This window comes from Cebus imitator, unplaced genomic scaffold (genome assembly GCF_001604975.1).
Source record: "Cebus imitator isolate Cc_AM_T3 unplaced genomic scaffold, Cebus_imitator-1.0 Scaffold295, whole genome shotgun sequence".
Taxonomy (NCBI): Eukaryota; Metazoa; Chordata; class Mammalia; order Primates; family Cebidae; genus Cebus; species Cebus imitator.
Genome location: NW_016107610.1, coordinates 1,233,799 through 1,260,787, shown reverse-complemented (window position 1 = coordinate 1,260,787; position 26,989 = coordinate 1,233,799). Strand labels below are relative to the sequence as shown.

Below are 26,989 nucleotides of genomic sequence, written 5' to 3'. Positions count from 1 at the left end.
AAAAAAAAAAAAAAAAAAAAAAGAAACAAGAAAAAAAGATAGAGTGAGGATAAAACTATAAACTAACAATTTTCAGAAGGGGTACATAGCAGAAGGATCAAGAGCGTAGACTGTGGACCTGGCCCAAGGTCAAGTCTCAGTGCTGTAGCTTGATTGTGTTCAATTTATATGCCTCAATTTCTCCATCCCTCACATTGGGGGAAACCGTGCTACCTACTCAGAGGATTTCTCTGGGAATTAAATCCATAAATCCACTAATATCTCTGAGGCACTTAGAATATTGTCGTGGCCCACGGTAAACACTAACACCTGAGAGTTATTATTTCATCCCTGTAGCTGAGTGGGGCTGAGGAATAGTAGAACTGGACCGCCTCTACCTTAACAAAATGTGCTCGGCATTTCTGCATATGCAAATAACGCTTTGCAGCAGCAGAGACTCAGCAAATATATGTGTGTGTGTGTGTGTGTGTGTGTGTGTGTGTGTGTGTGTGTGTGTGTAAAATGGAGTTGGGGGAGGGGCATTGCAAATAATTTTCCTGCTGTTAAAATAAGATGGACTGGACCATATTAATGCCAAGAGGGAAGTTCTGTTTATTTCGGGGGAACGTGGTTTTCCTGCCTCCTCCTGTGTGTTACTGATACAGTACTTACTGACCAGCCATCTTAAACTCTTGTGGTAGGGTCTCTCCCACTCTCTGTCTCTTTTTTCTAATGGTGTGGAACAGAGCTTGAATAATAAATATTTAACAGGGACACTCCCTTTTCTCTGTTAAAATAATCTTTGTTTCAGTACTTTCACAAGGAAGACCGTGTTTTCCCACCTCTGCTCTCACGTTTCGTTGAAGCCAGGTCTCGGGAGTAAGAAAATAAACAGAGGGCCACTTGGGGAGGGCAGCACTGGCTGAAGCCATCTCACTAGGCAGCCCAGGGTCAGAGGTTTCCGCCACCTGTTCAAGGGCACCCAGATTCACAGCAGCCAGCCGGGAGCTCCTGTGCAACTACACCCAACGATTCCAGTGCCAGCTACTGAACGCGAGAGAGCAAGGAGGTGGAGGTGAATGAGGAACAGCCAGCTGCAGAACCACAGGGGAAAGAGGAGGGGGCTGTCAGCAGAGACGGGACACTAGGTAGGACCAGTCTCCTTACGGGACGTGTTCAGCCGAGGTGCTGGCTTTTGATGGTGGGAAAGCAGCCATTCAGGCCTCTGGGAGAGGCTCTGTCTAACAGAGCTGGAAGCCTCCAGTGAAGAAATCCAGCCCATTCTGCCTGGACTTGGGGCTCCATCCATAGTGACTTTTGTGTCAAGGGAAAATTCACACACTGTCACTCAGGCGGGCAGCAGCTTAATTTTTCTTTAGCTGAACTGAACTTGCTTGTGAGCCTCTATGTAGACCAATGGCGGAAACAACTTAATCTTTTTTCCATTTCTGCTGTTGACCAAAAAAAAAAAAAAAAAAAAGTTTTAAAATACTTTTTCCATTTCTTCTAATGGTGGAAAAAAGTATAAGCTTGCCATTTCAAGGTAGCTCAGTCTCTTCCAGTAGAAAGCATAGACTATCCATTTATGACTTAGGCAATTTGGGATTTAAACATAGTCAATTCAGAGTAGAATTCCCTACCAGGGCTGTTGGTTTTTCTCGAAGGTTCTCTTCTCCCCCTGGTCCAGTCCTGAGATGTTGCCTGGATGTGAGGGGTGTTTACAGAACATCACGGTAGCAGGTATGGAGTCTCGCTTCCACAGCTCAGGTGACTTGTCACAGGAGGCCTGGGGCCTGGGCCAGGACCTGCTGGCATCTGTGGCTCAGGCCTCCCTCTCTTGGTTGCTGAATGTCTGTATTCAGAGCCCTGTGTCACCACCCCCAGGCTGCCTCTGGCCTCCGTGACCCCTCAGCACTCCCTGCTGGGGACTTGAGGGAATTTGTTCACAGTTCACAGGGAGCCACCAGCCCTCAGGCCCCACCTCCGCTTAGTAACCCCACCCGCCCAGTTTCCACCGGGCTCCAGCCCCCATGTCAGTCCAGAGAACTTTCAGAGCTGCCTTCTCCCAGAATTTCTGTGGGAAGTGGAGTCTAAGACCCTCTTCCCCAGGGTGGCATCCAAGGAGCATTGCAATCTTCTTGCCCATCCTTTTCTCACTCCAGGCCCCTTCCCTGCCTCCAGGAAGAGCTTGTATCTCTTCTCTGGGTGGCAGGAAACAGCCCCTCCCTCTCCATAGCTTGTAATCAAAATGTTAGGCTCTGAGTTCTTCAAGCTCTAGTTCCTTGGAACCCAGTAGTTTTTTTTTTTTTTCTCTCTCTCTCTCAAAACTTGTAAAAGCCTACCTGGCTCTAGCATGAAAGCCGAAAAGCCTTGGCTTTCACAACATTTCACAACTGAAATGACATTATTTGGGAACTTAAAAGCTAAACATTGACTACTTTGTTCCTGTCTGGGTTCCCCCTCCCCCTCAAGTAAGGGAGGCAGGCCCCTGCTCCTTGGGTTGGGGGCCCCAGGCAACAGAAATGACCCAGAATGAAAAATGCATTGATACTTCAGAATATCATCTGGCTGCCTGTATAATTCACGGCAGCCAGTCTGAGCTCTGGTCGGGGTGGATTTACCAAGTGCTCTTAAGTGTTGTAGGCAGCCCCATGGTGGCTGGAGGGCCAGGGGCACATGCAGTGCCTGAGTCAGGGAGCTCTCAAACAGGGTCTTTCTGCTCAGTGGTCTCTAAAGAGACGCCTGTCTTGGGTTTAGGTGCTGATGGAGTGTGAGATGAGTGCTGGTCTCTTTCCAACTCTCAGAATATCAAAGTGGGCAATGTGGCAGTGGTTCCTTGCCAAGAATGAATGACGAGACGTGAGTAATGCGGCTTTTCCATGATGTGTTGTGTGTGTGCAGCGAGTACACAGGTTTACACATGGAGGTGGTGGCCTTGCACAAGTGTGAGCCTGCCACTAAGTATCTTGGTCATTGCAGGTGGCTTATAGAGTAAATGAGAGGGAAATACATAAATGTATCTATCTGTCTGCCTCTATCTATCTGTCTGTCTGTCATTAGCCCTGTAGTCAGTGTGTCAGCTTATGAAATGTCTTGGCAACGCTTTGCGGTGTCATAGATATGTAGGAGGTGACGTGGAGCAAGGTAGGTGATGGCCTGGGGTCTGGAGCCCTCCTGTTTCTGGCTCTGGGGCCAGGCCATGGTGACCTCTCAGAGGCACTGATGACTTCTCTTCCAAAAGGGAGTGCTGCCAAATTCAATTCTAGCAGTAACATTCTGTGTTCAAGGAAATGCTTCCAGAGACTGCCATGTGGTTTGGCACCTGACCCCTTCCCTGTTAAAAACTAGCAGTGGGGGAAATGCTAAAAGAATAAGAATCATTTTAATAATCCACATTAAAACAGTTACACATTAATAAAGTAGACCTTGACTCACAGCTCAGGTTGCCCTCATTTCAGTGCTCAGCCCCCTCCTGCCTACCCATATTTGCACTCCATGACCCAAGAAAAATGAAAAGTTCTGTATTATAAGCCCTATATTCCCCTATGCTTTGTTTGAAATCATTGAATGTTCTGTTCAAATTGAAAATAGTGAACTAAGCCCCAATATCTACGGCCCTCTACCCGCCCAGCTTTCATCATTATGACAAGAGGAATACACAGACTTAGGCAGGGGCGGGGTCTGTCATGGCAGGAGCCGTCCAGAGGCCAGAAACATTGCATAGATCATAGAGGTTATACTGCAGATGGGTCCAGAGTTTCAAAGTCACCACCGGGGACAGGAGCTGACGCCCTAAAGAGGCAGAAGAGCTCCCCTGCTATTACCCGCTTTCCTTTCCCCACCAGCTGAGTCTCTTTAACCTTAATACTTCCTTGAGGGGAAGGGAGGGGAGGGCCATTTCTCTGGTGGTTCTCAACCTCAACAGGACATTGGAAGGACCTGAGAAACAAAAAGTATTGATGCCAGAGCTTCTGATTTCATTGGTTTGGGGTTCAACCTGGACAATGGGCTGTTTACTGTGCCACCAAGTTGAGATCCTCTCACTGCCATAGGAAGGCAACAGGAAGCCACCTTGGTACAACCCAAGGAACTTCGCTGCTAAAGGCTCCTTAGAGTGCCCTGTTCCTCAGAGAAACAGGCGCTACTCCATGAATTTCAAGCTGTCTAAACAAACATAATAAAATCCTTCTCACAGCAGGAAACTCCGCTGCCCCAACACTTCCCTTCCTCCTCCCACAATGCTGTCACCTCTCTACCCCTCCCAACGACAAAGGGGCATCTCAGTGGGTCAGCCACAGAAATACTCGACTTTACCTTCTCTCTTTACTTGAACCCAAAAGACTTGGTGGGGAAAGAACATAATCTCTAGCAGAACTTGTTTCAATTCTCACTTAAAGTCTAGAGGAAGGAAAATGTCTTATAATAGAAAAAATGGAAAGCATTAAATAGGATGCCAGAAGTCACTTATTTAAAAAAAAAAAAAAAACTCCTAAAATTATTCTTATTAATACTCGAAAAAAGTATGAACCAGTCAAAATTGAAGTGAGATTTTTGTGAGTTAAACATGTCACATTAATACTGAAATATATCTAGTTTAAATGACTTCAAGAGAATAGCTAGGAAATTTTGAAATAGAAGAGTAGTGACTGTGAACTAGTTTTACTAGTTATTAACGTTTATTTTATTTATTGTTGAGACGGAGTCTCACTCTGTCACCCAGGCTGGAGTGTAGTGGCGTGATCTTGGCTCACTGAAATTTCTGCCTCCCAGGTTCAAGTGATCCTCCCTCCTCAGCCTCTTGAGTAGCTGGAATTACAGACATATGCTACCATGCTCGGCTAATTTTTGTATTTTTGGAAACAGAGTTTCACCATGATGGCCAGGCTGATCTCAAACTCATGGCCTCAAGTGAACTGCCCAACTTGGCCTCCCAAAGTGCTAGGATTAAAGGTGTGAGCCACCACACCCAGCCTATTAACATTTATTATAAAGTTAAAATATTTAAAACTATGTGATACTGTTATCAAAATGAGTCAGTGGGACAAAATAGAAAATTGAAAAATAGATCTAAGTTCCATGATAATTAAATATATGATAAAGATAAAGCAATAGTTGAAATTACTGGAGAAAACATTGATTATTTAATTATGTTGGTATAACTGCATAAGCATTATTCAGTATAATAGATCTTTATCTCTTTTTGCCAAAATCCAAATGTATCATAAAAGTAAAAGTTGTAACATGAAAAAAATCAAAAATACTGCAATAAAATGTAGTTGAGTATATATGGCTGTGGAGAATAACCATGAATGGAAAGTCTGATTAGTTTGACTGCTTATACCCTTTTAAATTTGTGCATTCATGCCAAAACAAAACAGAAACCCCATTCCCTGCCCCACCACCAGCACAAACTTCAAAAACAAAACAAAAAAAGAACACATGAGAAGTTGGGAATAATATTGGTACCAGAAATGGCAGATAAAGGGTAAATATGTGTAGTATAAAGGGACCTCTAAAAGTTTTAAGAAAAATGGCATTAGGTTGGTGCAAAAGTAATTGCGAGTTTTGCCATTGAAAATAATGGCAAAAATGGCGATTGTTTTTGCACCAACCTAATAGAAAAATAAATTTACACTAAATATCAGATGTCTTAGAAAAAATTCGTGTTCTATAACCATGAAATCCTTTTCTTGGAATTTATCCTCAGGAATTAATTGGGCACATTTGTAGATATTTATGTATAAGCTATTTTTCAAAGAATTGTCTATAAAAGCCAAGAGGGAATAAAATAGACAACAGAAAGAAATTAAGAAAAAGAGAAATAGAGAAAAGGAGGGAGGAAGGAAGGAAAGAAGGAAGGAAGGAAGGAAAAGAAGAGATGGAAAGAAGGAAGGAAGGAAGGAAAAGAGATGAAAAGAAGGAAGGAAGAACCTTAAATGTCCAACAAAAGGAGATTAGTTGATGAAGTCGTGTTACCTTGTGAGAGTTGACAGCTAGTCAGTAACTAAAAGTAAAATTGGAAGAAGTTTTGTGCACAAGAAGAATTTTTTTTTTCAAATTTAAGCCACATTTATTTGCATTTTTAAGACTACAGAGATACACTTTAAAACGAATACATTGTTAGTGCTGGTAGCAGGTTTGTTTTATACCAAAGATTGAAAAGGTATTTTAAGCAACTGGGTTCATATAAAATCTGTTATTTACCTTTGATGTCTAAGACAGAAATAATTTATATCGCAATTTTCAAAGACAGATGCCACCTAACCAAACATTAATTTATATATGGCCGAGAACAGATATTTGACTTTTAACGGAAAAAGATATTGAGTAATTTTATAAATTACTGAAAGGATACTGAATAATTTCATAAAAACATAAAGCATTTTAAACTCTAGCTAAAAATCTAAAGTTTTGGGAGCAACACAATGAAGAAATAAAGATACCCATTTTCACCTAGTTTCCTAAAACTGCGCAATCTTCAACCCTGTGGTAAGTCTTTCCTTTGGTGTAGTTTTCCCCTTCTTTTCAGTTTTCATTTTTTAATTCTTTCCTTAAATAGGGAACAAATGACGTTAGTGAAGGGGGCGTTGCAATAAATACGTTTTAGTTATCTTTAGTATTTGTTTGGGAATTCCCCCTGCCCACCAGTTTCCCTTCATAGAGATTGGGTAACTTTCCTTCAAAACAAAGTAAAAAAAATAAAAGTCCAATTCATACGAAAAACAACAATTAAGACAACATTAAACTCTACATAATATACTACTAATAAAAAAAAAAAAAAAAAAAAAAAAAAAAGTCCATTCCTATGAAAAACAACAATTAAGACAACATTAAACTCTACATAATATACTACTACTAATAAAACTACACATGATAATCATTTATCTCCTGGCTATACTAGTGGTACCTAGTCTTCTTATTAGGGAAAAGAAAAACTACTTCAGAAAAAACTATCAAAAGTGAAGAATCTTTTATGAAAACAACTATATGTAAATATATGCACAAATATATTCATGAAAATGTCTGGAATCTGAAAGCTAGCCCAGTTATCTCTGGGGTAATGGGTTATAGCTCAGACTTTTCTTTCTCCATTTTGCATACATGTATTTTTTGTTTACAATTAGCATGATTTGGTTTTGAAAAAATTTGTTTTTGATGTTATTCTGGGAACAGACGTCAGACTGGTCTGTAAATATTCTTGTCTTTGTTGTCCTGGTTTCTCTCCTCCCGGCCCTCGTCCTGCCTATACTCTATACTCTTGCTGACCACCAAGATCTTCCCTGTCCCCCTCTCCCCAGAGCTCCTGAACCATGAGTGATACACACCTCTTATTTGTTCTTTAAACGTTTCTCAGCCAGGCATTGTGGATCACGCTTGTAATCCCAGCACTTTGGGAGGTCGAGGTGGGCAGATCACTTAAGACCAGGAATTTGAGACCAGCCTGGCTAACGGTTATGGCGAAACCCCGCCTCTACTAAAAATACAAAAATTAGCAGGTGTGGTGGCACACAACTGTAGTCCCAGCTGCTTGGGAGGCTGAGGCACGAGAATTGCTTTAACCTGGGAGGCAGAGGTTGCTGTGAGCCGGGATCGCACCACTGTACTCCAGCCTGGGCAACAGAGCAAGACTCTGTCTCAAAAAATAAATAAATAATAAAAGTTTCTTGTGTCTTTTCCAGTCTCCACATAGAAACTAAGCTCCCAGAAAGAAGGAGTTGGGAGATGGGCTGGGCATGGCTTCTCCGCCTGGGATTACTGAAAAGATAGACACTGGGCTCATGGGGTCAGCGCAGGCAGCTGGGAGAGCTGAGGCGGCCAGAGACCACAAAAAGTACCCATGAGCTGGGTGGAGCTGGCCTTGTCGTGGGAAAAAAGCAGGGCGTGCTGTTACGGGTCTCTCCAAGCTTTTCCACATTTCCAGTTTCCCATGGATAATTGGTCATGTTAACCTCTACTTTTTGTCTCCATGTCACGTGGACAGGTTCTAACGTTCCCATGGACCAGCCTTGCTGTCGTGGTCTCTATGACTTTGAGCCAGAAAACCAAGGAGAATTAGGATTTAAAGAAGGGGACATCATTACGTTAACCAATCAAATAGATGAAAACTGGTATGAAGGAATGATACACGGGGAATCCGGATTCTTCCCCATTAATTATGTTGAAGTGATCGTGCCTTTACCTCAGTAATTGTGTAACACAAACTGGACATAACTTTTGTAACTGAAATGAATTCACACCAATGTGCTCTCAGTGTGGTGTTCTGTGACATCCTTTGCTCGCTGACCAACTTAATGACCTTTTTACTTGTGTTCTCTTTATAATGTATTTTGTATCAATTTAATTTGTATAAATGATTTTCTTGTCCTTGCTACATGAAAATATTTTCTTTTTTGCTTCTTGTCCTAAAAGTCATTGGTTAAATGTATGTGCTTCCTGTTGCTAAAAATAAGTCTCACCCATTGCAGTTGTGTCAGAAAATGGCCTATATTTCTCAACTGCAATGAAATGAACATTTGAAACTAAGAAATGCTAAATATTTTGTTTCTTGACATTCCTGATGATGTCTGGTCTTTTCTCTTCTTTGTATTTTCAGCTTACCTGTGAATAGCCCAATAAACATGACACACTGTGTTGGCAGAAGGCCTTGGTTATTTTTAACGCTGAAGCGTTGAATTTTAAGCACAGTGTTTCAGCTGCAAACTCATGCCCCATGGCTGACCAAAGTGTCACAGCGCGGATGCTTAGATAACGGCTCCTAATTCAAACATGACACTCATCCTCCTTCTAGTTGGGGGATGGAAAGCCCCTCTATCTACTTTCAAGTTTATTTATAAAAGACCCCAACTCAAGCTTCTGCTGCTGCCACATTTTGGATAGGTTTTTCGAGCAAGTTGTGTTATGGATGCTTAGGAAGTAGCATGGTCAAGAGTTGGTTGAGTCCCCAATAACGTGATCACCCTGACCTTGCCTATGGTATGTACATGTCACATGCTTTGGCCCACTGGAAGCCACAACAATCCTATTATGGGGAGGGCCAGCTATTATTTCTCATTTAAAAAGGAGGCTCATTGACTGGCTTACCTAGAATCAAACAACAACATACAAGCACACCTCAGAGATATTGCAGATTCTGTCCTGGCTACTTACTGCAATAAAACGAATATTGCAATAAAACAAGTCACACAAATGTTGAGGTTTTCCCAGTGTATAGAAAAGTTGTGTTTACACATAGACACCGGGAGGGGAACAACACACACTGGGGCCTGTTGTGGGGAGAGGGGAGGAGGGAAAAATAGCTAACATATACCAGGCTTAATACCTAGGTGATGGGTTGATAAGTGCAGCAAATCACAGTGGCACATGTTTACCTATGTAACAAACCTGCACATCCTGCATGTGTACCCTGGAACTTTAAAAAAAATTGTGTTTACACTGTGCTGTAGTCTATTAAATGTGTAGGAGCATATGTCTTAAAAAACCAGAGTACACACCACTACTGAAAAATGCTAATGACTGTCTGAGCCTTCAGCAAGTGGTAATCTTCTTGCTGCTGGAAGGTCTTGATTTTGATGGCCACTGACTGATCAGGGTGGTGTTGCTAAAGGTTAGGGTGGCTGTGGCAATTTCTTAAAATAAGACAATGCTGAAGTTTGCTGCATGGGTTGACTCTTCCTTTCAAGAAAGATTTCTCTGTTGCATGCAATGTTGCTTGATAGCATTTTACACACAGAACTTTCAAAATTTGAGTCATTTCCCTCATTTAAGTTTATGTAATAATGTAAATCCTTTGTTGCCATTATAATAATGTTCACAGCATCTTCACCAAAAGTAGATTCCATCTCAAGAAATCACTTTCTTTGCTTATCTGTAAGAAGCAATTCCTCATCTATTTAAGCTTTTTTATGAGATTGCAGGAATTTAGTCACATCTTCAGACTCCACTTCTAATTCCAGTCCTCCCGTTATTTCCACCACATCTGCAATTACTTCCTCCGCTGAAGTCTTAAACCCCCTCAAAGTCATCCCAACAGGGTGGAAATCAACTTCTTCTAAACTCCGGTTAATGTTGATAATTTTGACCTCCTCACATGAATCACAAATGTTCTTAAAGGCATCAAGAATAGTGAGTCCTTTCCAGAAGATTTTCACTTTACTTTGCCCAGATCCATCAACAAAATCACCCGCCTTGGCCTCCCAAAGTTCAGGGATTACAGGCATGAGCCACTGCATCAAAATATATCCCTGACTTTTTAGATGTCAAAACAATTTCTAAAATTAAAATAGCTGTATTTTTCTAATTGTAAAAGTAATACAGGCATATTGTAGAAAAAAATTCAGAATACATGTAAAATCATAAGAAGAAAATCACCTTTAACCCCACAACCTCAAAATAATTACCATTATCAACATTTTCATTATATTCTTCCAGTTTTGTTCTTGTATAATTTTATCCATTTTATATATTTATATATATATATTCATCCACACAAATGAGAGTTCCATATTATGATTTTATCTTTCTACGTTAATAACTGTAGACCTAAGTCTTACAGTTTATTGGCTACATGGTATTTTATTATATGTCTATGTCATAACTTAGCTGACTAACCTCCTATTGTTATACATTTCCAGTTTTCTTCTATTACAGACAAACAGGTAACAGTCATCTCTATATATAACTTCAATTATTTCCTTATGATACATTTCTAGAAATAGAAAAAATGGGTCAAAATGACAAACATATTGAACTTAGATATATTTAAATGTGTATATTAATTAGCTTCCTTCATATTATACTTGAACTTCCTGATGGTTACATTGGTTTATATTTCTTATATCAGTGTGTGGATATTCATTTGCTTCTATTCTTATTAATTCTGGGTAAAAATAATTATTGACATTTGTCCATCTGACAGGTAAAAACATATACCCCTATTGCTTAATTTGCATTTCTTGGCTTACTAGTGGTGTTGATCTTTTCACATAGTTACTGGCTATTTTTAGTTCTTACTATATTCATTGCCTAATTTTCTATTAGCATTTCCCTCTGATTAATGAGTTTATTGCTTTGATCCCTTATCTATTATGTGAGTTTAAAATATATTCTCCAGTTTGCCAATTCCCTTTGTGTGTGTGTGTGCACACGTGTGTGTTGTCTGCCTGTTACACCAATATTTTTAAAATGCATGTAATCAAATCGATCATTCTTTTCCTTCCTATTTTCTGGTATTATTCTCAACTTTCTCAACTCTAATATTATAAAATCACTGAATTTTCTACTTTTTTTCTTATTGCACATTAATCTTTAACTCATCTGGAATTTATTTCATAGAAATGAAGGAAGTTGATATGTAACATTTCCCGCTAAATATCTAGCCAATAATTTACACTTTTTTCATTGAATTAAAATGTCACCTTTAATACATACTGATATTTCAAATATATTTAGATATAATTCCTTACTCTTTCTGTTTCACTATGTATTTTTTCCTCCCATTCCCTGATTATTAGTAGCATTGTTGCTTTGGTAAGAACACAGTATAAGATCTACTCTTTTAGCAATTTTAAGTGTTCAATACAGTATTGTTAACTATGGGTACTACACTACAGAGTAGATCTCCAGAACTTACTCTTGCATAACTAAAAGTTCACACCCTTTAGCCATCACCTTTCTAGTTCTGCCTTCCACAAGCCCCTGCCAATGACCATTCTACTCTCTGCTTTTATGAATTTGATTATTTTAGATTATAAATGAGATCATACAGTATTTGTCTTTTTGTGTCTGATTTATTTCACTTAATATAATGTTGGCCGGGCGCGGTGGCTCACGCCTGTAATCTCAGCACTTTGGGAGGCCGTGGCGGGTGGATCACGAGGTCAAGAGATCGAGACCATCCTGGTCAACATGGTGAAACCCCGTCTCTACTAAAAATACAAAAAATTAGCTGGGCATGGTGGTGTGTGCCTGTAATCCCAGCTGCTCAGGAGGCTGAGGCAGGAGAATTGCCTGAACCCAGGAGGCGGAGGTTGCGGTGAGCCGAGATCGGGCCATTGCACTCCAGCCTGGGTAATGTGAGTGAAACTCCGTCTCAAAAAAAAAAAAAAAAAAAATTATATATATATATATATAATGTTAAGTGAACATTAAGTTAACATAATCTATTAATGGATTTCCTTCTTTTTATAGCTGAATACTTTTCCAGTATATGCCATATACCATAATGTCCTTATCCATTCATCTGTTGATGGACAATTAGGTTGTTTCTATACCTTGGATATTGTGAATAATGTTGTGATGAACCTGCGAGTGCAGGTATCCCTTTGACATACAGATTTCATATCAAATGGAATTGCTGAATCATATGAGTTCTACTTTTAATTTTGGAGAGAACTTCCATACTGCTTTCCATAGTGACTGTACTAATTTACATTCCCAATAGCAGTGTAAAAGAGTTCCTTTTCTCCACATCCTTGTCAACTTTTGTTATCTTATATCTTTTTTTTTTTTTTTTGGGAGCTGTGGCATGGTCACTTTTTAATTGCACTGTCACTGCATAGCCATCCTAACAGGTTTGAGGTGGTACCACATTGAGGTTTTGATTTACATTCCTGATGATTAGTGTTGTTGAGCACCTTTTCTTGTACCTTTTGGCATTTGCATATCTTCTTTGGAAAAATGTCTATTCATATCCTTTGCCCATTTAAAAATCAGATTTTGTTTTTTTGCTTTTAAGTTGTATGAGTTCCTTACATATTTTAGATGTTAACCCCTTATCCAGTATATGGTTTGCAAGTATTTTCTCTCAATCTATGTTTTTTATTTGGTTATTTTTTTCCTCTGCAAATGCTTTTTAGTTTGATGTAATATCACTTGTTTATTTTTGCTTTCGTTACCTGTACTTTTGGTATCATACCCCAAAAATTATTGCCAAGACCAATGTCAAGGAACTTTTTCTTATGTTTTCTTTCATGGTTTTAGATCTTACATTTAGTTCTTTAATCTATTTTGAGTTGATTTTTCTCTACGGTGTGAGGTTAGGGTCCAGTTTCATTCTGTTGCTTGTAGATGTACAGTTTTCTCAGCATCATTTGTTAAAGAGACTGTCCTTTTGTTAAAGAGACTGTGTATTCTTGGTACCCTTGTCAAAAATTAGTTGGCCATATATGTATGGGTTTAATTCTGAATTATCTATTTTGTTTCAGCTCTGTTCTTCTTACTCAAGATTGTTTGGCTATTTGGGATATTTTGTGGTTCCATATGAATTTTAGGATTCATTTTATATTTCTATGAAAAATTCTATTGGAATTTTGATAGAGATTGCATTGAATTTGTAGCTAACTTTGGATAATATAGACATTTTAACAATATGGATTTTCTAATTCATGAATATTTGTTATCTTTCCATTTATTTGTGTCAAATTTAATTTCTTTCATCAATGTTTTATAGTTTTCAGTGTAGAGATATTTCAGCTCCTTAGTTAAATCTATGCCTAAGTATTTTATTCATTTTGATAGTATTGCAAATGAAATTGTTTTGTTCATTTTTTTTTTTTTTGGATAGCTCATTGGTAATGTATATTATGCAACTGATTTTTGTATGTTGATTTTATATTCCTCAACTTTACTGAATTCATTTTATTAGTTCCAACAGTATGTGTAGTCTATTATAAAATTTTGTCATCAGCAAACAGAGACAAATTTACTTCTTATTTTCCAATTTAAATACCTTTTATTTCCTTTTCTTGCCTAATTGCTCTGGCCGGGACTACCGGTACTATGTTAAATAGCAGTGGTGAGAGTGGGCATCCTTGTCTTCTTCCTGATCTTAGAGGAAAAGTTTGCAGCTTTTCACTGTTGAGCATAATGTTAGCTTTGGACTTATCATGTATGGTTTTCATTACCATATGTAATGTAGCACATTCCTTTTATACCTAATTTATTGAGAATCTTTATTATTAAAGAATGCTGAATTTTGTCAAAATTTTTCTGCATCTAATGAGATGATCATATGAGTTTTATCCTTCATTATGTTGAAGCTGTGAGGGCTGTTAGGGTCCCCTGTCATCTACATTAGGTATTTCTAATGCTATCCCTCTCCAATCGCCCACCCCCTGCTATTCTTCCCTTTGTCCCCCATTCCCCAGGCCCCAGTGTGTGATATTCCCCTCCCTGCGTCCACGTGTACTCATTGTTCAACACCCACTTAGGAGTGAGAACATGTGGTGTTTGGTTTTCTGTTCTTGTGTCTTAGATATTTTTTTAATGGATATACCCACACTACTCCTCTTGTTCCCTCTTACAGGACAAGCCTTAGGATTGTGTATCTTCTCTTGATCCTGCAAAGCCACATTTTGTATTGAAATTCTCCTGTTTATTTTCCCTAGGGCAGGAAATATCAAGGTTGTGGCAGTTCACCCAAGCCAGTTAAGTTGAGATGATTGCTAAAATCCACACCTGCTGTTGAGATCCTTATGCTGTCTGTGAGAGCTCATGCAGGCTGTGCACAGGGATGCATAGGATGCCATCTATGGGGAGCTGCATGAGTGCTCAGAAAGTCTGTTGGCTGGTTCAGGAGAGTCCTCGAGTGAGTCGTCCTGGAGGAGTCTTGGGAGGGCTGCTTGGTAGAGTTTATGTGTTGGTTCACAAGGTACATGACTGGCTGTTGAGAACTGTGACAGCTGTTCTGCACTTTCTCCCCTTCTCCCAGCTCTTAGCTGTCCACAGGCAATTCAGTCATGTTGATCCCCTCAGTGTTCTAGGTGGGGTAGATAGAAGCGGGCCTTCTGGGCAGCATCTTTCAAGGGTGGGGAAACTGGGCACTCACTTCATTCTCCCTTTCACCTGTGGAAGAAGTCATGGGCCAAGGGAGCCTCTCCGTACCAAGCTGTGCCACTCTGGGGGAGGGGTGATGCAGATAAAGTGAAACTGTTCTTATCCTTTTAAATGTGTTTATGCATAGGTTCTTTGCTCCACCAGGGTGCTGGGACCTCAGCTAGATTCTGGAGCTCCCACAAAGTTCTCACCTGTGGGTGGTTGCCAAACCCCGTGATCTGTTGGAGGATGAGAGCTGGAACCTCCTATTCTGCCATCTTGCTAACATCACTATCTCAGGTCTTCTTAAAGCTGTCTTTTCACGTTCTTCTCTGCAAAATCCAAGTTATCACATCAACTGTTCCTCTCATCTTCTGATCTCTCAAACTCTACAAACTGCTTTCAGCTGCGTGGCTGTTTCTCTTTTTTTCTGGTCTCTCTGATCCTTTCTTCTTTTGGTGATTTCATATATGTTTTAAGTAAGAAATTAATCAGAATCACTCTAATCCCAAGAGAAGAATTATGACTGATTGAACAAGTAAAGAATCAGTCTATCTTTAAAGGCAGAAGGAAAAAGCACTATTGCAGACCTGTATTAGTTACTCTCTCTCTTTCAATACTTATTACACTATTTATTTTCCAGAGTGGTCTCTTTACCTTCCTGGCAGAGTCAAAGAAGGACATTCACAGTGCACAGCTCTCTTTTCTCATCATGAGAGCCACTGCTGCCAGAGCAATGATCACTGCTGTATCTCATCAACGCTCCCTGAATTGCAGTTCTAGGGATGATTATCTTCCCCAGTTTTCAACATTCCTATGGAATTTTTTTTATCTTATCAATTTGACAATTTCAGTGGGGAATGTCTGTTTTGAGTAAAATGTTAATGCTCATATCATCCTCTGGGATGAGAAGTCTCCACGTGACCTGAAATTTCATGTCAGTATCAGTTTTTTAAAATTTCTTTTCCATTTTCCCTATGTAGGCTTTGCAGAACACTGGATACTTTGTTCTCAATTTTCCTGGCCCCATATATAAATTTGGGGATACTTTTTCATAAAGTCTTTTGATTTCTTTCTTAGTCTTTAAAAACAACAATAAAAAATACACTGCTCTGGAACATATTTGATGAAATAGCATTTACCAATTTCATGGGAAATTCCGCGTAAGTCCCACTCTTGCTTTGATGGTTAACCAGAGACCCAGGCTCAGATTGAATATCAAACTTGCCTTGGAGGAATCAGGGGCTTCTGGATGTATCTTTCAAACTGAAGTTCATAATGGAAGAACAAAAGAACAGAGCTGGGTAAACTTCCTTCAAGCCAGAGCCACTGAGCCATATGAGCAAATGGTGAAGACCCAGGCAGAAATCAAAAGTGGCTCATAATGATTGCATCTTGATTTTGGTTTTAAATAAATGTCGATGTTTTCACTATTTTGGGGGAATTATACTTGTATGACTTGCACATTATAGAACATTTAGAAAGTCCTTTCCTGATAAAAGACATATGGATAGATGACAGATGAAGGTAGCTAGCTATTTTTACCTAAACCATGAACTTCTATGGTTTCATGCATCAACCGTATGTGCTGACGAGTCATCAATATACATCTCCAGCCCAGGCATCTTCCTAGTTCTAGATCTAAAGGTGTTTCCAACTCAAAATGTCCCAAATGAAGCCATCATCTCTGTGTGCCCCCTCCTACCTAACACACGCCTCCTCCTATGTACTCTGCATCAGTGAATGACACCAAGCTGCCCATGTCACATGTCAGAAATCAAGAAGTCAGCCTTAACTTGTCCTAGTGTCCACTCTTTAAATCATTCACCGCATCTTACCAATTCTACCTTTCTAGTAACTCTCAAATCCATCTATTTTCTTGTATTTCCACTGTCACTCATGTCAGGTTAGGCTACCATGAGCTCTTTCTTATCCTACTAGAAACACAGCCAGAGTAATCATTACCAAGGGCCAGTCTTACTGTGTCATTCTTCTATCAAATGTTATCCTAAGCAACCCATTGCTCTTCGGGTCAACCCCATAGCAGGGCATATGTGGCCTTCAAAACTCAGCCCTTGCCTATCTCTACTTACCTTTTTTTTTTTTTCCTCGAGACAGAGTCTTTTTCTGTTGCCCAGGCTGGGTGTAGTGGTGTGATCTTGGCTCTGCCTCCCCAGCTCAAGTGATTCTCCTGCCTCAGCCTCCTGAGTAGCTGCGACTACAGGTGCGTACCACTACACCTGGCTAATTTTTGTATTTTTGTAGAGACAAAATCACCACGTTGCCCAGGCTGACATCAGACTCCTAGACTCAAGCAATCTGCCTGCCTCAGCCTCCCAAAATGCTGGGATTACAGGCATGAGCCACAGTGCCTGGCCTGTCTACTTACCTTTGGCCAATTCCATTTTCACTTTGTGATTCAAGTGTGTTAGCATAGACTAGATTTATGCTGCAGTAACAATACAAATTTCAGATGCTTAACAGATAAATTTCTTATGCATGTGAAATCTGGCATAGGTTTGTTGACTGCCCATGGTAGCTGTCCTTCATGGGGTGGTTCAGGGAGCCAGGATCCTTTGATCTTGTGGCTCTGCATGCCAACACACATCCTCTGTGTTAACTGCCCAAAGGGAAGAGAGAGACTGGAGAGTCCACAGTGAGCTTTTCATTGCCTTAACCAGAAAGTGATACACATCACTTCCATTTTTATTTCATTGGCTAGAATGACTCGATGGCTCTGCCTAACTGCAAGAAAGCTGGGAATTGTAACCTTCCTAAAGCATCCAGTAAGGAGCCATACCAAAGAGATTTGGTGAACACTTTGCTTTGCCTCTGCCACAGAAAACACAATGGTATGAATACCAGGAGGTGGTAATCATTGGGGTCCTGCTAGAATCTGTTTACCACAGATACCCTACAACCTTCCCTCAATTCCTTATTAGCCTGAAGGTGTGTGCACACAAACCCATATACGGGAATAATATGAAAGTGGGCAGATAGGATTTGTTCTAGAACATGTGATAAATGTATTTATTTTCCCCTAGGTAGACCCCACCTCCCAACCATTTATTTTATTTTATTTATTTTTTTGAGACAGGATTTCACTCCCATCACCCAAGCTGGAGTGCAATGGTGCAATCTTGGCCCACTGTAACCTCTGTCTCCCAGGTTCAAGCAATTCTCCTGCCTCAGCCTTCCAAGTAGTTGGGTCTACAGGTGTGCACCAGCACTGGCTGATTTTCTTTCTTTCTTTCTTTCTTTTTTTTTTGTGTAGAGATAGGGTTTTGCCGTGTTGCCCAGGCTGGTCTTGAACTCCTGAACTCAAGTGACCTTCCAGCTTTGACTTCCCAAAGTTTTGAAATTACAGGGGTGAGCCACTGAGCCTGGCCCATTTATATTATTTTAAAACACATATTTGGGATTGTAGATTGTTTTGACTGGAGAAAAATCACAGAAGGAGAATAAAATTTTTAATTAAAATTTTAAAATTTTAACCACAGGATAAAATCCTGTGCTTGTAATTAAACTTCAGTTCTCAATTGAAATATTTTCCTAAGAAACTTCTAATACCCTCACAACTGAATTAGTTGCTGTTTTACCCAGTGCATTTACAGCTTCCTGCCCTTAAACCTCTGAAAACATTTATCACACTGTATCTCAGTCACTTCTGCAGGACAGGTGCTATCTCTTGTCATATCATTGTATTCCCAAGACTTTGCACATGTCTGACACAAGGTACATTGTCAATAAATACGTAGTGCATTATACTGTGTTGAACTGAGTTGTTCTTTAGGTCTAAAGCTGACCAGATGCAAACGATGAGATCTGAAGAAAATTGGTTCCTCACTCATCTGTAGAACATTTTTGCCCGAGTCTGGAAGAGGAAGGGATAGAAATGCTTAATTGGCTATCAAAACCCTCCCAAAGTTAATGTGTTTTGCAAAACTTAATACATAGAAATGTTTTTATTGAACTTCACATTTGAAAAAATACTTTTTAAGTATTCCTTTGTGGTGCTTCCAACCCAAATATTGCCAAGCGGAGAGCGTAAGGATCACATAGGAAAGCAGACTAAACAGGTGAGTCTTGTTTTGTGGTGCACAGGGAAGGACATGCAAGCAGCACCAAAGAAAATGCTTTCGCGCACAACTGTTCTTGAAGATTTGTCCGAAAACTGATATCGCATTTTTAAATAAAGGGTATAGCCTGTAGAGGAATATGATTTCTTACTTTACACTCTGCTCTTTTGCTCAAATTAATTCTGGAATAAAATCTTGGTGATCTAGAGTGGTCAGAGATGATGTTCTAGATGTGAGTTTTTCAGTAAACCAAGGTGAATATTTGTGGGAAAATGTATTGCTTGGCTTTTGTTTTCCTTTTCTTAAATTTAACTCTTTCATGTGCAAATATTTTTCTAAAACATAACACATACGTTCACACATTCAAACAGAATCTACTGGACAAATGGGTTCATAACCTGGATTCCTGAGCATGAACACAGTATTGGCCATGATGTAAGTGTTCTCCTCAGGCCCCACTGAGGTGAACCAAGCTGCACCAAACAATGGTAATTTGTGACTTTTTTGGTGCCTTTTATGTTTTTCTGCAGCACCTTTATCCTGTCACTATGCCTCTTAGTAGGCATTCTATCCCTTTCTAATTTATGGCTTCTGATTTACTCTTGAAAATCAGATGAGGAAACTTGTTAAAACTATATGCAAAGTAAGAATCAGTCGTCTTGAGTGAGACCTAAGTGTTCGCCGATAATGCAATATGCTTGCGTCATCTTGGCTGGATGCTGAAAAGTGTTTTCTGTTACTGATCTGGTTATACGAAAACTAGGAGAGAACCCCAGGGTTGAGTTCTAGATTTGCGAGGTATTGCTGTAATACACAAGCAAAGTATTAAAACAACTTCACAAGTGACACTGGAAGGAACCATGGAAACTTTCTAATTTTTACACTTTCACAAGATGAAGGAGAAAGTCGAAGGGCCCACTCTGGTCAGAAAACTACCAGCGCTAGCTGAGCATATTTCCTGTGCGGGACTGGGGATATGTTCTGAAAACCAGGCACAGTAGATGCCTTTGGAGAGGATTCCCTGTCCGATTTCTTTACCAGCAGGCACACCTACCCCGGCATATATTTGGTGCAGCAGCTAAAGGCTTACAGCCGATACCTTCCTGGAGCATCGTCCTGCGCCACGGGGAGCTGCCTTGGAGGTTATACCACCATATATACCACCACCCAGCTCCAGCGGAGGCAATGACTGGCACGCGGGTCAGCAGCCGGTCCTGGTGCTTCAAGTCAGGGCAAATCTATAGTATAGTTTCTGTTCCAGGATCCCCGAGGATCTCATGAAGGTTAGACTTGACCTCAGTCACAGCTTGCTTCAGGCTTGCCCCTTACCTATCCTGCTTCCCTCGCTCCTTTACAGGTTTTTCCCAAAGAGCACTTGCTAGCTAATTTTGTGCCTGTTAGGCACCATGTTCACTTAACATCCAGATGTCTTATCGCTCTCTCTCTCTCATTTTTTTTTTTTTTTTTAGATAGAGTCTCATTCTGTTGCCCAGGCTGGAGTGCAGTGGCATGATCTCGGCTCACTGCAACCTCCGCCTCCCAGGTTCAAGTGATTCTCTTGCCTCAGCCTCCTGACTAGCTGGGACTACATGTACACACCACCACGTCTGGCTAATTTTTGTATTTTTTAGTAGAGACGGGTTTTCACCATGTTGGCCAGGCTGGGTTCAAACTCCTGGCGTCAAGTGATCTGCCCGCCTTGGCCTCCCAAAATGTTGGGATTACAGGTGTGATCCACCGTGCCTGGCCCCAGATGTGTTATCTCTTGGTGGCCTTGGCTGAGAGTGTATCTTTGGTGCATGCTACAGTCAATGGTACCTTCTGCTGGCGTACTTGAGGCAAGTCATTTTTTTGTCCAAGCCTCCGACACAGCTTTCTTGAGTGTGCTTCCCAGGCCCACTTCACAATTCTGTAACCGGGAAGAGCATTTCTGTATCACGAACAAATTAAGGCTGATGCCCTGAACTGATATTCCTTCTCTCTAAGGGTAAAACTTACACACACCCCAACATCACCATCATCAATAATTCCTTTCCTGGTCTTCAATGTGTATCTCTCATGCGAATGTTGTACTGTGTGCTTATTGGGTTGGGGTCAATATGCAATGCTGGGAGTGTGGGTAGGAATCTCTGAAATTCATCTAGAAAGACGCAGGTCCTAAGACAGGGAGGAAGTGGAACTTCCTAAGAGAGGAAGTGGAACTCTGTCTCCTTGACCCTTCAGAGTCTAAATGTGTTGCCATTGTCCCAGGTGGTGGTATTCTCACAGGGAGGGAGTCCAGGAGGTAGGCAGGGAGGGGCCTGAACCGCCCCAGATAGTTGATTGGGTGGTTCAGGTGCCCACACTCAACAGCCAAATCAGCCAGATTAGCTCCTGTTGGGTTTAATCACTTCCCAATCTCCCACCACACCATGCCTTTGGCAATGTCTTATTTAAGCATTTGGGCCAAGCCTCAGGTGAGGGAGTAAACATGGAAGGGAAGTATGGGTGAATGACTGAGGGAAGGGGTGAGGGCAGAGGTGACTGAGAGGTGGTGAGGCCATGATTCTATGCACAGTATCCGTGAGGTCCAGCCAGCACCCCCAGTGGAGGCTGTCCTGTGCAGCTCTTCGTGGTCCTACCTCACAGTACCTTGGCACCTTGGCCACTCACACAGGATTGACCTGCTAGGGTTAACTGGAAGGCAGAAGTTCCATAAGGGTATTGGTGACGTTTTCTCTCCTGCTTTTTGCTCCTGGAACACCTGCTCTTTGAGGGGCTGGCCCCTGCTAGATGGAACCTGTGGGAGAGAAAGGCTTAGTCCTGGTCCCAGCACTTGGGGTGGGGCATTTCTTGGAGGCTGGCTCAGGAATCAGATTGCCCAAGGGAAATGAGACAGGAAGTCCTGCTGAGCCGTTAATACCTTAAAGTAGAGCAGTGCATCTCAGACGTTCCCAACAAAGTCCCCCAACTCCAGAAGTATTCTCAGTGCCTTCCTGTGTTGCAGACACCGGGAGCTCCACTTAATGCAGCCGCCACTGCACGAGCGTAATATTTCTTTGAATTCTCCATTTCATCTTGCATATTCATGTGACTTTTTTGCATTTGACTCTATGATATGGCAGGGCTGGTTTTAGAATATGATGTGAGAAGTGGTATCATCTAGTTGCTAAAAACATGTGTTTTTTAAACCTTTCCACTTGTTTCCTCATTTGCCAAATGGGAATAAAAATAATATCTACCCCATAGGCTACTGCGATGACTAGGTACAAGCAAAATATCTGGAACAGTGCCTGCTGCATCCTAAGTGTTTTGAAATGTTAATATGGCCGTTCCTTTACCTAGTGTTTCTTTACTGATGCAGTGATATGAGAAGCACGAAAAATCAGTTCTCATTATTTACAGATTGCCTATTGCGAATACAGCTACTTGCTAAAATTTATTTGTCATCCTTGTTCAATTAAATTTAGCCTAAAGCTGCCTTCTTACATATTTTAAGGTTGGCCTAAAGGTCTCTCTGTACTTAGTAAACTGTAACCTAACCATGTGTAAACAGACTGTAACCTACTCTTGAAGCAGTCACAGAGTTTTGGCCAATCACAGGCGGCCGACTGTTCATACCATGTTTAAATAAGGCAAATGCCGAGCTGTAACCAATCCCGCTGTTTTGGTACCTCAGTTCCATTCTCTGTCCATAAATATTGTTTGACCACGTGGAAGCCCCAGAGTTGCTCTGAACCCATTTTGTTTTGGGGTGGTATGAGGGGGGCTACCCAATTTTAAATTGTTCTTTGCTCAATTCTGCCAAATTTGTCTAACGTTTTTATTTTAACACCTTGTAATCAATAGCTGCGGCACTTTCAAAGTCATTCAACCAGTACTGAACATGCTGAGTCTCCTGAGGCACATGTTGGAGGCTCAGTCAACCCTCTGTCTTCTTTTGCGGCTTTCACACTGTGAATGAGTAGCCTGAAAGTTCTCTTCATTGCCATGTTTTCACATTTTTGTCTTTTATGTTGATGATTTTGCTGCTTAAAGCACCCCCAGGCACAGTGCTGAAGTGCAGTCTAGCGTACTAGCAGTCTAGTGCCGAAGAAGGCTGGGGTGTGCACTGCAGAGAAAATTTTTGTGTTAAATAAGCTTCATTCAGGCATGAGTTACAGCACTGTGGGCTGTGAGCTCAGCGTTCAGGAATCAATAATAGATGTTAAATAAGGTGTCTTTAAACAGAAACATGCATAAAATAAGGCAATGTGTTGACTGATTGACAAAAATATTGTGACCAAAAGCTTGCAGGAACCCAACTCTGTATTTCTCCTAGCAACAACGGCTCCATATTCACAAATTCATTGTTCTGTGACTTTATAGACCACAGCTATGGTGAATAAAGAGGATCGATTGTCCACAGGTGAGCTAGCTGTAGTTTAGCCCAGCCCTCCATACCCTTCACTAGCTACTCCTCCCTCACCTGTCTCCACGCTGACCTGTCCTCTGCTCACTTGCTACAAGTCTAGTTATTTTACATAGAGTGGGGAGACAGCCTTGAAGATCCTCTTCTTGGTCAGAGGAAGTCACCAGAGTAAGGTAGGGAAGAACGCCTGAGGAAAGCAGGCAGGGCTAACTGCTCTTGGCATAGCTCTAACAGTAACTGGAATGCACCAGCCACAGAGAAGGCAGGAGAGCAACTTTAGGGGTGAACAGATAGGGAGAGGAGCAGATAGGGGTTCCAGTCCTGGCTTCTCCACTTATGGTGCAAGTTATCCTCCCAGCCTCAGACTTATCCTAGGTGAAATGGGATAATGCTACAAACTACTGCCGCTGTGAAGATCAGATACACACAAAGAGCTTGGTACTCAACAGACACCCAAGGAAATGATGACAGTAGTAAAACTTAGGTGGGGGCATAATGCAGGCTTTAAGATAAATCTCCTGGCCCTTGGCTTATCCCGCTGGGACTGGGACAAGGACAGGGACAAATATTTCCTCTTCTCTTCACCTCCAGAAGTACACGGGCAATTCACCCCAGTCTCTTGTCCACGACACTGCTACCCCCACCCCAAATCCCAGGTCTGGACACTATGTGATCCTAGCACCTGTGGACCTCTTGGTTCCCCAAGCCCGGCTCAGCCGAGGGGGCACCAGGTTCCCGGTTAAGAGGCGCTCCTGCAAGATCGCCTGTGGTCCCTGGCTGCCAAAGGTCCCAGGTCCCTGGGCGGTGAGCGTCTAGAGTCCACAGTCTCTTGTGTGGGGTCTGCGCTGTGCGGAGGAGACGCATGCCAGGAGAGGGCCGCTGGTCTCCGACTTTGGTCCTGCCTGGCCAGGAGCGCCTATAGCTCTTAGGCACGAGGCGGCGGTTCGGGCAAACCTCCGTGTGGCTGCTGGGCCTGACTTTGCAGAGCTGGCGCCCGTGTCTGGGCGGGGTGGGTGGAGGCTAGGGGAGGTGGGGCCGGGGGTGGGCTTCGGGGAGCCACGGCATCCCTACCCCGGCTCGGGCTAAGGCGGGGCGGCCGGGCTGGCTCGCGGCTCAGCGGCCGCCTTTCTCCAGCGCGCCTGTCGGCGGCGGCGTCGGCGGCGTCGGCAATCCCGGCTCTTGGCACAAGGCCTGGCGGCCGGCCCAGGGCGAGGAGTGGCTTCCAGGAAGCGGGCGGAGGAGCGTTCCAGCCGAGTCTCGCCGTCGCCGCGGCCCCGCGCGCTCGGAGCGGCCCGGGCCCGGCCCCACACCCGGTCTCTTCTCGCTCCGGTGCCTCCGGCTCGAGCTGAGGGCGCGGTGCCCGCGCGCAGGCGGAAGGGCGCCTGGGCACGCCGTGCACTTGCCGGGCGGTGCAGGTGGCGGCGCGCGCCCTCCGCCTCTGGGTCGGGGCCAGTGCAGCGCTCTGCGCGCCCGAGGGGGCGGGAGAGGCGGGGCAGCCCCCGTTCCAGCCCCATTTAACTTCGCTGCGGCGGCGACGACTGCGGCGCCGCGGGCTGGAGGCCGGCGTCGGGGAAGGTCCTGGTCCCGGATTCCACACGAGGTGTTGACGGGCGGCTGCTGCCAGCCTCTCCGCAGCGCGCGCCGAGCCCGCGCGGCCCGGGGCTGCACGTCCAGACACTTCTGCGGCGCAAGGTGGGTGCACCTAGCCCGGCGCAGGGCGGCCCCGCCAGGGGTCCGGGAAAGGCGTCCCCAGGGAAAGCAAGACTCGGACCAGCGGCCTCTCTAAGCAAGTCGGGGGACTCCAAGCAGAGTCGGGGCGTGCCCATTGGCCTCAGGACTGGGATGCTCCTCACTGCTGGGCACCTCGGGTCGGGCGCTCTCCGTGGCGTGCTGGGAGATTCACGGAGAGTGTTTCGGGGGGCACTTCGCTGGCTGAGGGGCATTCTTGATTACGGGGGAACTCCACAGGGTTGGAGTTTTTCAGGATTGGAACTTACTAACAGAAACCTCGCGCGTCCGAAGGTCCGGCCGGTTGGCCATTGGGTAGCGATCGCCCAGGCGCCGGGGGTTGAGGCGACGCGTGCTCGCGGAAAGTGGGCGTGGGCACGGCCGGGAGGCGGCGGGGCGCTGGAGGAGTGACTTCGAGGCAGCGGGTAGTCGGAGGAGTGTGAGCTAGGAAGGCTGGTGCGAGTGGGCGAGGGGGGCGTAAGGTCCCAGGGCCCCGCACTGGCCGCCTCCCTCCAGCCGGGAGTCGCCGCCTCAGGTCGGAAACAGCAGCACATTTGCGGATCGCATTAGGCCAGGCCCTTAATGCTTTCTCCAGATGGAGAGAAGCCACCGACCCGCCCCCGGACACCAGCTCCGCCAAGGCGCCCGCCAGGCGAAGCGAGAGTCGAGTGTGACCTCGGCTTTTCCAATCTCAACTCATACTGATTTCCCTGTAATTGACAGGAAAAGTAAGGGAAAAAGACCTTGCTTCCCTCCTGGTTTCAGCTGACCTCTGCTGGCGAGCCCTCACCTACTTTTAGGAGATTGTGTTAGGCTGGCCCGGGGGCTGTCCTCCAAACCTCCCTGAACCTAGCTCTCAGGCATCTCTCTGGTTGTGGGTGCGGGACTTCGAGGGCGCACGCACGGTGTCATCTAGAGAGGAAAGCCTTGAACTACCAGAAGATCTGCGTTCCAGTCCTAAAATATCACTATCTTGCTGTGTGACCTTAGGCAGGTCCTTTCCCTCTCTGAGCTGCGTTCATTGTCTTAGACTCATTTTTGCCGTGAGTAGCAGAAGCTGGCCTAAACCTTGGCTCTGTGCTGGCTTCCTGAGTCAAATGCCAATAGCCACACCCTGCTGCTGACAGATGGGCTCGGAGGTGGCTGGGGCGGGGATGCCTCAGCTGCTGAAGGGCTGGAGGTATGAGTTGCCCACTGAGACAGGTCCAGCCCTCGCCTGACCTTGATGTGGACCTCCTAAAGGGAGCCCAGTTACCCTCACCCTGCAGTGGGCAGCCCCATCCTTGGCCAACACAAACCTTTCCACAACAGTGTCTGGGCTTCAGGGTCCCCCCATCTAATGGGTCTCTTAAGTCATGGTTACTGCCGTGGGGGCCAGAGCTGGTTAGTAATCAACTGTTTCCTCTTCTGTAGGCTACAACTGAGACCTGCAGGAGACCAGACCCCATGGCTTCCTGGACGAGCCCCTGGTGGCTGCTGATAGGGATGGTCTTCATGCACTGTACCCTCCTGCAGGTAAGGTCATAGGGAGGGGAAGGGAAACGGTGGACATCCCTCTGCTTACTTAGAAGCATTATTCTAGACTACCTAAGATGTGGCACGGTTAGTGTTATTACTATACCAGAGAACCAAACTTTCTTTCCTACCTCCAGCCAGTGGTGTTTCTGGTTGGTTTAGCTATAAGAGATTCTCCAGATCCTTTGGGTTCTTTCTGAATCTTGAACAGGCCCTTACTAGCACGGTGGATACCATGCGCCATCGATGACCTGGGGCTGTGATGGACTCTGTCATTTCAGACTAGAATGGCTGTCTGCATGTGCCCAGTAGAGGCTGGGTTGCTGGAGACTAGGACAGATTAATGGGCAGAGCCAGACTCTGGCCGTAGCTAAGCCACTAAATAAATATTCTGAGTTTACGTCTATCATCACATATCCTACTGTCTTATCCTGCACTCCTCTCTTTAGACTTCTGCTGTCTTTTCCAACCAACCTAGGAGGACCCG

At 43.5% G+C, this 26,989-nt stretch overlaps 2 protein-coding genes across 9 annotated transcripts in view; both read left to right on the top strand.

Annotated features, from left to right (window-relative positions):
- SH3GL3 (SH3 domain containing GRB2 like 3, endophilin A3) overlaps positions 1–8,637 on the top strand; it is a 146,128-nt gene extending 137,491 nt beyond the window's left edge. For all 4 annotated transcript variants that reach the window (XM_017502253.2, XM_017502252.2, XM_037729130.1 and 1 more), the window contains exon 9: positions 7,961–8,637. In XM_017502253.2, coding sequence (XP_017357742.1) covers positions 7,961–8,166 — 206 coding nt within the window. In that variant the 3' untranslated portion in view covers positions 8,167–8,637. The remainder of the gene's footprint in view (positions 1–7,960) is intronic.
- A 16,108-nt stretch (positions 8,638–24,745) lies between these two features.
- ADAMTSL3 (ADAMTS like 3) overlaps positions 24,746–26,989 on the top strand; it is a 363,845-nt gene continuing 361,601 nt past the window's right edge. For all 5 annotated transcript variants that reach the window (XM_017502246.2, XM_017502245.2, XM_017502242.2 and 2 more), the window contains exons 1-2: positions 24,746–24,951; positions 26,401–26,502. In XM_017502246.2, the coding sequence (XP_017357735.1) occupies positions 26,434–26,502 (69 nt within the window). In that variant the 5' untranslated portion in view covers positions 24,746–24,951; positions 26,401–26,433. The remainder of the gene's footprint in view (positions 24,952–26,400; positions 26,503–26,989) is intronic.